The 12,366-nt window shown below is 45.8% G+C and overlaps 1 protein-coding gene across 4 annotated transcripts in view; it reads left to right on the forward strand.

Annotated features, from left to right (window-relative positions):
* Positions 1-12,366, forward strand: part of DPP6 (dipeptidyl peptidase like 6) — an 898,846-nt gene that overhangs the window by 217,459 nt on the left and 669,021 nt on the right. The window contains exon 1 of one of the 4 annotated variants that reach the window (XM_078059777.1): positions 3,672-4,323. The exons of 2 other annotated variants lie outside the window; for them this stretch is intronic. In XM_078059777.1, the coding sequence (XP_077915903.1) occupies positions 4,084-4,323 (240 nt within the window). In that variant the 5' untranslated portion in view covers positions 3,672-4,083. Of the gene's footprint in view, positions 1-3,671; positions 4,324-12,366 lie in introns of those variants that run through there. One more of the 4 variants, XM_078059776.1, reaches the window with a different exon arrangement.

Here is a 12,366-nt window from a genome sequence, read left to right on the forward strand (position 1 = left end):
TTCTGTTAGGACAGCGCATGCTGCTGGTCATTTCATCCCTCATGTCTCAGCTTTTGGAAGGAATCAAAATCCCAAATAGGGCTCTGCTCTCCTCTTTTCCCTCACAGAGAAAGAGGATGTAAACTCTAGGATATAATTCTCTCCTAGAAATAAGAAAACCTCTTAGCTAATAAAAACCAGGCTTAGGCTGCTGAACGCAATATACTTTTGGTATTTTTACAATGCTTAGCTTGCATGTGGACCACAAAGTTCCCTTTATTGTCATTTAAAAAATGACTATCCACCATATTTTGCAGCATTTGCCTAATTCCAATGACTTACCATATTTGTTTTGTAAATTGGTTCCAAGGAAAATAAACACACACCCACACCTTTATTTAATAAATAGGGGAAAAATAATCATCTGCAACTCGATGGAAAAAATGGGTCAGTGGACTCAGTTTTAAGCAGTATTGAGGAATTAATATCTTGATATGAAATAATCCATGAAATATTTTCCAAAAACTAGTTTCCCATATTTACCCAATAAGCAGAAGTGGGAATCTATTTTGATAGAGCATATTCAAGATGTTTGGTGACGTGAGCAGAGGTGGTTCTTGACCTGTGCCCTTCTGAAATGCACCTATATTTAAATGCTCATTGGGAAGTTCTGCTACTCTTCAGAACCTCTCCCCCTATTTAAGGAATGGGGGTCTGAAAAAGCTATTGAAGGCAATAAGTGAGTTAATTACGTATCATAAACACAAAATGCCGTAGCTGCAATTTTCTGCAATTGCATTTCCTCACGCGGTTCAACGCACTAACTGGCTGACTCTGTTGCATTTGAGACTTCCAAGTCCTGACAGTATATTAAAAATAACACTGCTCTTTGTAAAGAAATACTTAAGACACACGTGAAGTGTGGGCAAATACTTGTGTGTGTATTCACACTCAGAGTCTAGAACAGTCTTGAGGATGAGTGGTGCTCTGAGTGCAAGGTGGAGGACAGTAGCAAATCTTTGGGGGGAGGGAGGCAGTGGGCCCTCAGTCTAGAGGGCATCTGAAAAGGCACCTGAAAAGGCTTGGTGCACGCTGATCTCCCGCTGCTGTTCTTCCAGTCCTCCCACCTGCCTCGGGGGCTCCACCTGCCTCGGGGCTCTAGCTGGGCCTGAGCACCCCCCACCCCCACCCCCGTTTCTCCTGTTTAATTTTCGGATTTGTTCTCTCTCAACACAAATGTATACTCAACTCTCCCTTCAGTTGTTTATGAGTCTTATCGTTTCTTCACTTTATAAATAATTTTAAATAAAAATTGCTTATGTTGTCTGAATCATTTAGTTAGGATTTCTGACACTGACCAAATGTTATTTGAATACCCACAAGCTCCTTTGAGAATGATTTTTAAAAGTGAGGGCCACACGTGCCTTCCATAGCTCAGTTTCAACCCATTATTGTGGATATGCATACTTCTCTAAAGCATTGGGTATGATAAGTAAGCTATTTCTGTATAAATACTGTATTTTGTATAAAATGTTAGTACAAGCAATATGTAATGCTACTTCTTATGGTTTGTGTGAATATAGACATGCAAATTTCATATGTGTATTACATAAGTAAGACCCTAACAGCATCTATATTTAGTGAAGTGTCAGGACCTAGATGCTGCAGGGAGCAGCTTGAGCTTTCCTTTCAAGTCCGGCTGGGAAAGGCAGCTTCCTCCCATCAAAAGCACAGCTGGGGCGGGGGAGGGGGGATGACAGCAAGGTTTCCTATTTATCTAAATGTGATGACTTTTAAAGTTTCATTTTATGGCTCTTGTAATTGCTGCCTCTGTCTTCAAAGTACAGAGGGGCTGGTGAAGCTCACTGCACCCTCAGACTTGTGGGAGGGACATCTGCCTATGCTGGAGGCCTTTTGTTGGTTCAGGGAGCCTCTTAGCTATTGGGATATTGGTTTTACTTGTTTTCACGGTTGCCTAAAGGAAACGTGTCTTTAAACTAGTTTAACAATCACACTTTTCTTCATAGTGGAAGGAAACCACAGTGGATTAAACAGAGGATGGGTGTGATAATACATTTTAATTAAAACAAGACTACCCACTGGGTTGAGACTTGGGGAGAGTGTGAAAGGGACTGGAACGTATGTCCTCCCAGGAGGCTTATTCCAGCATCCAGTTTCTCCAAGTTAAGGACACTGGTGGGAAGAGGCAATTTCAGGACCAGGTAGGATCTTTCTCGGGGATATCCCAGCTTGGGCAGTGATGCCAGGAGATCGCGTTGGATTCAGACCACCAAAGGCTGGTGAGCCCGCAGTATGGCCTGCTGAGTGGCCATGGCCTTGGCTTTTTATTTTTTTAAACCTAAGTCAAATAGTCCTGGAAACCTAGACGGAGCAGGGAGCATCACTGTGTCCGGGAAGAATGTGAAGATGAAGATGTCCACTTTGACCTGGTGTGGAAGGAACCGCAATGTGGGCAGATGCGAGCCCTCCACCTGTCCCCTCCCTCCCGAGTTTCAGGTCCTAGTTTCCGCTGAAGATCAAGTTGGGACAGATCTGTCCCAGCTGGAGGGTCTATAAACAAGAGGAAAGGGACATGGGGACGAGACGAGAAGGAAGAGCCCCCAAGAGCCTCAAGAAAGTTGGAGGAGCGGATTTGAGAACGAGGGAGAGGTTCCCAGAGGCCCCGAGGGAGCAGTCCACCCCAGGAAAGGGAGGAGAGAAAGCCGCCTGCGCCTGGAGCCGGAGCCGGGCGCCCAGGCATGTTGGTGTCTTTCCACACAGCGGCGCTGGAGCACGTCTTACTGCAGCAAGATGCGCGAATGCGCACCCGGAGCCCAGCGCCCTATTTGGTGTGGTTTCTCCCTGGTCCGTTCCTCTCAGTCGGGGGTTGAGGGGGCGGAGCAAGCTTTGGAGAAGTTGCCGGCATCCCAAAAGCTTCAGCCTCTTGTTCTGTTTACTGAAAATGAACACGGAGTTCGCGATGTGCACAAATGGGTTGGGAAGTGTAGGGAGGAGCGTTCCACGGAGTTGCTGGGAAGGCTTCCGCCAGGCCTTCCCTGGCTTGCCTTCCACGACCTTTGCTTTTCCCTTCGTTTTGCGCCCGGGGGAAGGAAAATGAATCTATTTTCGGAGACGAGCTTGGTTTGGGAAGCAAGGAGGGCTCCTTAGAAAGCGGTGTGTCCGAGCCATCTCCCTTTTCAGCCCTGCTGTTCGCTCTCCCTCGCCCCACTTAGCACCCCCAGGCCCGAGGGGTCTTGGCTGTTGTTGCAAGTTAGGCAAGAAAAGCTGGAAGGGAAACCCGAGGGGGAGCGCTGGGAAGGAGGCGAGGCTGCAGCTGCGCGGGGTGCGAGCGTGAGGACGCAGAGCGCAGCCCCGCGCCGAGGATGGGCGCCCTCGGGGCTCTGCCACGCCTGAGTACCCCCAAACCCTCCGCGGTTTCCGCCTCTTCCGCGCTCTCTTCCCGCGCAGCGAGGGGTGCGACCTCCCTCCGGGCTCCGAGCGCCCCGAGCCCCGCGGCGCGCACGCCCCCGCCCAGCCCCCGGCCCGCCCCGCGGCCCCCCCGCTCGCCCCCGCCCCCCGCGGCCCCCCCCGCGCCGCCAGCCCCCTGCCACCCCGGCGCCATTACCGGGCCGCGCCGAGGGGCCGCTGGGGAGGGGGAGGAGGAGCCGCGCGAGGGGCCGGGGTGGGGGGAGCGCTGAGATCCGCGCTGGCTGTTCGCCGGTCTCTAGGTGGTGCCAATTCTGGGGCCTAGGCATTTTCCCTCCCTTTATTTTTTTGGGGGGGTTTTTCCTTTCTCCAGTGCCTTTGATTAGGCCGTCCGTGGCCGTGGCGAGGAGTTGAGAAAAGCGGAAAGAAGCGAGGGAGAGCTCACAGCCCCAGACCCCCGGCCCCGCCGAGCCGCCGGGGGAGGGGGCGGAGGAGCCGAGCCAGGCAGTCGCCCGGCGGCGACTTGAGAGTGGCGCGCGGGAGGAGCGGCAGCCGCCGGCTTCCCTTTCTTCTGCTGCTGCTTCCCTCTCCCCGCGGAGGGGGTGGGGAGCGGGAGCCCGAGAGGGGCAGGCACAGCACAGAACGCCCCCGAGGCAGCCGGCGAGGGCGCGGGCACCGATGGCTTCGCTGTACCAGAGGTTCACGGGCAAGATCAACACCTCGCGCTCCTTCCCGGCGCCCCCCGAGGCCAGCCACCTCCTGGGCGGCCAGGGGCCGGAGGAGGACGGCGCGGGGCCCAAGCCCCTCGGAGCCCCGGCGGCCGCGGCGGCGCCCCGGGAGCGCGGCGGAGGCGGCGGCGGCGCGGGTGGCCGGCCCCGGTTCCAGTACCAGGCGCGGAGCGATGGTGACGACGAGGACGTAAGAGCATCTTGGTGGGTGGGGGGAGGCGCGTCCGCTCCGCAGCTCCGCATCTCCGAGGGTCGGGGTCGCCCTCCTGCCTCTCCTCCCCTCCCCTCCTCTCCTGCCTCCCCGGAGCAGATTCGCTCCTCAGCGCCGATCTCGGTCACCGCCGTCCCAGAGCGGGTCTCGGTCTGCAGCGGCGGCGGCCAGGAGTTGGTGCTTGGGAGAGCAGCGTCTGTGGGGTTGTGCTGCTGGGATGTGGGATGGCTGGGGGGCGTCACTGGGTGTGTGAATGTCTGTGGTTACTGTAGGTTGTTATGCTTCCTAAGGCGAGAATTCAGTCTGTGCTTACAACTTGATTTTCCTTCCTTCCTTCCTTCCTTCCTTCCTTCCTTCCTTCCTTCCTTCCTTCCGTCCCTTCCCGCCCTTCCTTCCCTCCCTTCCTTCATTCCTTCATCCTTTTTTTTTCCCCCTGCTTTGAGACTGGGGAAGAAAAATCCCAGGCTTCCCACCTGTCAATGGAATCTATGCATTGTGCCCTTCTCAACCTCCCCCACGCTGTCCCTTTGCTCAAATGGCCTCTACTTCTCACCTCTCCAGGACACTTTCCCCTCCAGTGCTGATAGCGTTGGTGGTGATTTCCTTTTGCGGGGGGGGGGGGGACACGAAACACTAGCATCTGAGGCCCACCGTCCTGTCCCAGGGCCCAGCACAATTTTTGCTGATGGGAGTCAGGTCCTGCCTGTCTCCCATGCTTAGCCTTGGACTAGCAGCTCTACCTTAGACCTGCTTTAGGAGAAAACTTCTTAGGGAGCATGTTTTCTACTCTTCTTCGGGCTGGAAGCCTGGTTCAAAGGTTGGATTTGCATATCACCTTAGTAACTGATGACTCAGTCAGGACACTAGCGGGCAGCTTAGATGGATGAATCCAGCCACCTCTGTTGATCCCTTCCAGCTATTCCAAGGGCCAGGGAGGACCACAGAGAGAGGCAACTGCCTGCTGAGATGTTCTCTTCCTGGGGAAAAGAGAAAAATCCCAGACAAGCTCTTGGATTGGCAGGCAGAGCTGGCCTGGCTGCTGTAGAGCCCGTAGAGATAAATGCAGGGTGTGTTGACTTGTGGAACCCCCTGCGTGTACCTTTGAGCAGTTTCCTATCTGGGGGCACCTGGGCACAGGTCCTCATACAAGCCTCAGATAGCCTACCCTGACATACCCAGGGCAGTACATGTCCCTGCACTGAGCAGACAGTTGTGCTCATTGCCTTGGGTCACACTGCTTCACCATTTGGGTTTTCTTTAATAGTGCAAGGTTGGGGGGCGGGTGTTGAGAGCTTTCACAGGGACAATTCTGAATAATCTCCTGAGGTTTTGTTGTTGTTGCTGGTCGTTTTTGTTTTATGAATGGAAGATGTGAAGACAGGGATGATGAAAGTTTGTGGGAAGTGCAGTTTGTGTGTACACACACACACACACACACACACACACACACACACACCCCACAGCTTGTATCAGATCTTGCATGACATTTTCTTATTTTCTTTTGGATCCTTTCCAGGCTCCCCTGGTTACAGAGATAGCGAGCGGAGAGCTGTCCCTCACTTCAGTGGGTCAGGTCCTAAGGGAAATGCATGGATTCTTCAGACATCTGGTTCAAGGAACTAGAAGTCTTTGGGGAGGGGTTTTATTGGGGTTGGTGAAAAATTCTGGGGGATTAAACTATTGAGAACCTTGGGGAAGACAATTGAACTGCAATGCAGACAGAAATTATGCACTTTTTGCCTTAAGTCTGACTTTAAACTGTGGAATTGTGTTATGCTTGGAGAACAATGCAGTTTCCCTATCACAGGCTCTAGGTGTCGCTAGGAGAAAGGAAAGGCAACAGTTTCTGAATTTCCTTTCGGATGATCTCCACCCATCTCTCTCCTTTTTCCCCCTTCCATCTTAGTTTGGAGCATATAGTTCCAGTTCCTTCTTTTCAGTTTGATATATGCCTAGAACTGTTTCTCAGATAAGCAAAGGGTTGAACTGAGGAACAAATCAGGGATCTGACATTTGCAAATGATTTCTGCTGATGTGGCTCTGACTTAAGGGTATCTGACTTAAATTCAGGAAGCCCTGACATCAGTGTTTTTTCCTGAAAAATACAGAAGAGTGTGTGTGTGTGTGTGTGTGTGTGTGTGTTATTATGTAGGTGTGGGTATAAACATAGTGTACATGCATATATTGTCTTTATGAAATACATACATATATATGTATTTAAAATGTCTGATCAAATCAATGACAGAGCTTAATGTGGCATCAACTTCTTGAAAACTTCGTGTGCTTTTCTCAGAAATGGCTTTTCAGAACTGGAAAAGTTATGTCTAAAAATTTACAAAGGATAGATGTACATATTAAATCACTTTTCCTTCAGGAACAATAACTGCATTTTGTTTAAGGGATACCCGTTTAAAAAGATAGTAGATGTAAAAACTGCTTTTCTTATACCAGCTCTTGTCAAGATTAGAGAATTTAGAGCCATCATTTTGCTACCCAAATGTAAACCAGAAGATGTGCAGCTAATTAGGAATGCATTGCACATTATTCTTTGCCTGTTGGCACGACCTTTTAAAACACTGCTATCAGCAGTTTGGGAAGGCCCCATTGCTGGGGCGGGGAACTGTCCGACGTGCTGAAGCATTCTCTGCAGCGGAGCCCCTCTGTCTTTTGGGAGCGCCGCATTGCTAGGATGAGAGCTGTCGGAGGTTCTGAAACACCCTGGGGCTGGCGGCTTCACTGCCCTTCTATGGCTTGTCAGTAAGGAAAAGCTGTTCCATGGTACAGAAACAGCTTTCACGCCTTGGTCACCGAGACAGTGATAAACAGCATGCCTTTAAAATCCAGCGGGCTTTGTGCCTCCTTCCATCCAAAAAGGGGGAAATAAAATGTAGTCCTTGATCTCTTTATGTGTGTATGCATACATGCCTGAATATGATTGAAAAGAAGTGATTCCCACCAAAATAAAATTTAAGGTAGTCACAAGATCTAGCAGAGAGAAATCAAATGCTGAGATTGTACAGTGAGTAATTAACTAGTATTGCATTGCCCATCTGCACAAACTACACATGTAAGGGAACTCCTGTTCCCCCTTCCCAGAGCCCCAGAAAAGCCTGCTTTGGTTGGGTCAGTTCTAAGACGTGAAGTTTAGCTCTGAAATAGAAATAAAGCTAGAATATCTTTTCTATTGAAGTTTCCTCATCAATCTTAAATTTATTTAAATATAAAGTCAATTACTTGGACAACCCCTCTGAGGAATCAATAGCTATTTTGATTAAAATTCATTTTGTAGGTTTAAAAATAAGTTGACTCTTAAAGGAAATGTTGCTAGAAGTGACTTTTAATGGAATTTAGTAATTTCCAATAGGAATTAGCTGTGACTGATTTTAAAATACTGGACTTTGTGCCTCCTCTGCTTGAGTGGTTCTGTTTTATTTTTTAAAGGACTTTAGAGGCCTTGGGCGGTAGTCTTGTTGAGGTTACATTAGTATGTTCCTGTATTCCTCATTTTTGGTGACACATGATTTCCTAACAATACAAATCCGATGACAACAGGATTTTAAATCAGCAAATTGGCTGAATCAGGCCCTGAGCAACGAGCCCCTGCTTATGATGTCTGTCAGCCTGACAGGGCCAGTTTCATCACCCTGCATCTTTGGCGTGATGGTTGTTCTTCAGCAACCAGACCATCTTTCCCTCCACTTTGGTTTTTCATTGGTATAATGTCAATGTCCTGTGAATTTCTTCTTGGTATTTATCAACTTTAATGTTTTAAGTAGCTTGGCTCCACAGATAGGTTTGTTTACCTTATTACTTTCTTCTCCAATTTTCATTTTTTAAATATTGAATTTCACATTATTTCCCTAACATATGAGAAAAATGCTAAAACTTTCAACTGTCTACTTGATCCCATTATTCTCATGAATGATTTGACAATGCTTAGTGTCCTCACCTACAGATATCACAGGGTCGTTTGGAGCTTTAACTTGAGGAGACAGGTAGAATTCCCATTTCACTCCTCATAATGATAGTGCCTACGAAGTGAGTGCTATTACATGCTGAGCACTGAAATTCATTCAGTTTCAGTGAATATGTTGTTGCCAGTACTAATAATATTATCCCTTAATCTTTCTCCACCAGTTCTCCCTTCTTCTCTGCCTACAAAGGGAAACGAAGACCATCTTCACTGGTCTGTTTTGCCAACTCTGGCTACAGTCCTGTTTTTCTTTCTTCTATTACAATTCAACTTCTCAATCAAGTTGTCTACAACGGATTCCACTAACAAGTCATCGACAATCCTCTTTTCCTTGTCTAGCTCGGTGGCAGACTTAGGTTCTTACTGTTCTCACTGCAGAAACTGCCCACAAAATGTCGTCGGCATTCTCTAAGTAACTTGATGTAATGCCCTGTGTGGTGCCTCTTTAGTCCTTGTTGTTACAGCTTCTGCTCTTGGGAACCACCACCCTGCACTTCCAACATTTGCGTCACATGTTTTTCACAGTGCTGCTGGAATTCATGCCCTACCTCTTTCTTTCTGAAGTTGTCTTTCATTATATTCTACATTATAGAATCCTACATATTCTATCTCTTTCATTTTCTCATACCCTTAATGTGAGATCGTGGGAGAACCTACATTCCCATAGTTTGGTTTCCATTATTCTATTTTTTACCTTTCATACTTTCTAAAGATAAATTAGATCTCAGATAAATTAGAATGAAGGTAAAGGGAGCCAAGTATACTCTACAGTGTCTGTATTAGAAGATGACTAAGTAGCTTTCTTTTCTAATATACATTCCCTAGCATTTCTTTTGAAGATATTGTGCTTTTCTGTTTTACAGAATTGTAGAATTGAAAGGACCTTAGCACCATCTTGATCTCTCTTCCAAGCTTTTGTTCCACATGTCAAGCAACTAGATACTAGATTGTTTTTGTGATGGTGACAAGATAGATACATGGAATATACCCCCAACATTCCCCCTCTATTTATGTCTGCATATTCTAGAAACCTTTCCTCCTAACCTCTTTATTTGTAGTGGTAGGATCGCCATCCTTCCATCCCCTAGCATGACATACAATGTATGTAATCATATACAAATGGCATTTGCTCAGTATTTTTATTTCTTTTTTGTTACATTAAGTATTTCACTAGATAAGCTTTGAGGTCCCCTTTTGAGTTTAATGCCATATAAAACTATATCCTAGCACCCTGCTGGAGACAGTACTTGTTCTCCTGAAAAGTTTAGTTTTTGCACTTCAGAGCATATTTTAAATGCATAGGAATGGTTTACCACATAAAATAGTCTCTCTGTAGGTGTTTTGGTAAAGTGAATAATCCCTGAAGTTTTGAAAATATAATTCTGTGTCTATAAAGAATTTGCTGAACTGATAATACATCTATAAGAAGATTATATAAGATTTTGCTTACTGTCTCAACACAGAGAATGTAGTCATAAGTAGGAAATTGTCTAGATTGAAGGAAGTAAAACTAGTGACATAAGCAAAGTCAGTGCTAGCTGAATGATGGGTGAAGCCGAACATAGCATCGAAAGTACCTTACCTCCGCATCACACCTTGTATTTTTTAAGGCACCACTAGATACACCTCATTCTGTCTTCAGAGTTACCTTGTCTAAGGAGGAAAACCCTAACTGACAAAGAGCTAATCTGTTGGCTTGAAAAACTAATAAGGGTAAACCTAATTACTTTTCAATTGGATGAGTCAGTTGTCAACTGTGAATGAAGCAAACAAATATCAGTGTGTTAACAAGCCTTTGGTCTCTAGAGCCAGTCACAAAATATGTGTTTGCTTAAAGCCCAAGTTGTTTGTGGAAAGTGAGCTTTATCCCTTTACCATGGATTTGAGTCCTGTGTAGCAGTAAGACATTTTGAGGTGGGCACGGAAGCCTACTTTATATGGCATGCTTTCTTCTTTTTTAATTTTTTTTTTTAGTGCTGCCAGCACACACTTTTATTTTATTTTTTAAAGATTTTATTTATTTATTTGACAGAGAGAGACACAGCGAGAGAGGGAACACAAGCAGGGGGAGTGGGAGAGGGAGAAGCAGGCTTCCCGCCGAGCAGGGAGCCCGATGCGGGGCTCGATCCCAGGACCCTTAGATCATGACCTGAGCCAAAGGCAGACGCTTAACGACTGAGCCACCCAGGCACCCCAGCACACACTTTTAAATAATTTACTTGTATAAGTTACCTGTAGATTGAAGGAATTCTGAAGCATTAGAATAACATAATATCAATTTATATTTTTGACAATGGAATCAACTCATTTTCCTACATGAGATTAATATTCTAATGTCACTGTGTAGACAGGAATTTCTCTAGATGTCGGCTTTGGACATTTTTTCTCCATAAAATAGAGCTTTTTAATTTTTTACCTAAAGCTTTTTCTTCTGTAGAGTCAGAATGATTAATGAGTTTAATTTTTGCAAGCAACTGGCAGGAGTTGCTGAGTAAGATGTACATGCTGATTGTATATAACCCCGTTCCTTTTAATTACTCTGATGATAACAATGCATTTATCAACTGAATGCGGAATGCCTCTCTGCAATATACAATATTGATCCCTTTCATAGAGCATTGCCTATAAAAATAATATGTACAGTAATCCTCTCAAAATTAAATTCTGCTTAATAAATTTAGTGTTAAGGGCACTGACTGCCCATGTGCCATGGTATGATTTGCTTTCATTTTAAGCATGTGGGTTTGATTTTATGTACAAGTCAAAAAAAAAAAAAAAAAAAAGGTAGGGGGGAGCGAAAACCACTCAGCCTTTCTGGTTAATGACTTTTGGGACATTTATCTTTAGAATGATCTAGCATTGTGAAATTATCTGAAATAGAACATTTTAAAATTTGATAACCTCTAATTTTACAAATGAGAAGACTACAAGTAATTATGTGAATAGTATTTGGCAAATCATTTGTGTTCTCTGGACCTCAGAGAAACTCAGCCTCCCATTCTCCCCTGTGTTCTTCTCAGTATACGCTGCGGTGCCATAATTGAGTGGAGGAATTAACTTAATTATATCACTGAGTTTAAAAAGTATGAACATTATGAAATCTAACAGTCTAAATTAATTTGGTTCCAAATGGATGTGCTAATTGCCACAGGGAAAAACCATTTGGCCACCGTAGTGTAAGATTTTGCCCTGACTTGGTTTCCCCAATAGTTTTATTTTTTCCCTCTGTGTCTTTCTTGCTGCTTTTCCAGCAGCAACCAGATCTGTTTGGAGCACTGGACATGTTCAATTTTGCCCCACGAGTGAGAAAGAAATAGATACAGATGTAACTTTACAGGAAGCCTGGAAGCCAGTAAGGCCTGTGAGGTGCAGATGGGGTGAAAACCCTGCTTCCCGGAGTCGGAGCCTCTTGGGTGGCGGTGGAGCAAGCAGCAGGTGCTGGGGACGGATGGCAGCGATCAGAACTCGTAAGGTTGCCTGGGAGAAGGGAGGCTCCTGTAGCTACAAATGCAACATTCTCAGGGCCCAACACAGGGCTGAACTTGAAAAATGACAAACTTCCTTTCACTCACCCTGCATATGTAGATAAACGACTTGAAGGCATTAAGATCATCCCAGCAATATGCCTCATGGTAGGGAAACACACACTCTCACACACTTTTTTTTTTTTTTTAATTCGGGAGGAACTTAAGGATTTCCTGGGGCATCACAGTTGTTGTAAAAATGTGTAAACTTCCTATGTGTAAACTTCAATGTGTAAACATCCTATAGCACTCCGATTTCATTTGATATCAACTCGTACCTTGGATAATTTTGGGTCAATCTTAACGTGCTTATGTTAAAAAAAAAAAAGTGGAATAGGGCATATAGGCATCTTCCCCAATTTGGAGCTGAGAAGACCAATTAATTTTTTCTATCTCCTGTTGTTTACTGTTTGGGAAGATTTATTTTAAAGACAGAACTACTGGAATTCATCCAGCAGCTTTCATGGAGCAATGGGATCTTTGTGGTGTGGGCCGTGACATGTTTATATAATTGTGTGTATCCAT

Source organism: Halichoerus grypus, chromosome 12 (assembly GCF_964656455.1).
Source record: "Halichoerus grypus chromosome 12, mHalGry1.hap1.1, whole genome shotgun sequence".
In the NCBI taxonomy this organism is placed as follows: Eukaryota; Metazoa; Chordata; class Mammalia; order Carnivora; family Phocidae; genus Halichoerus; species Halichoerus grypus.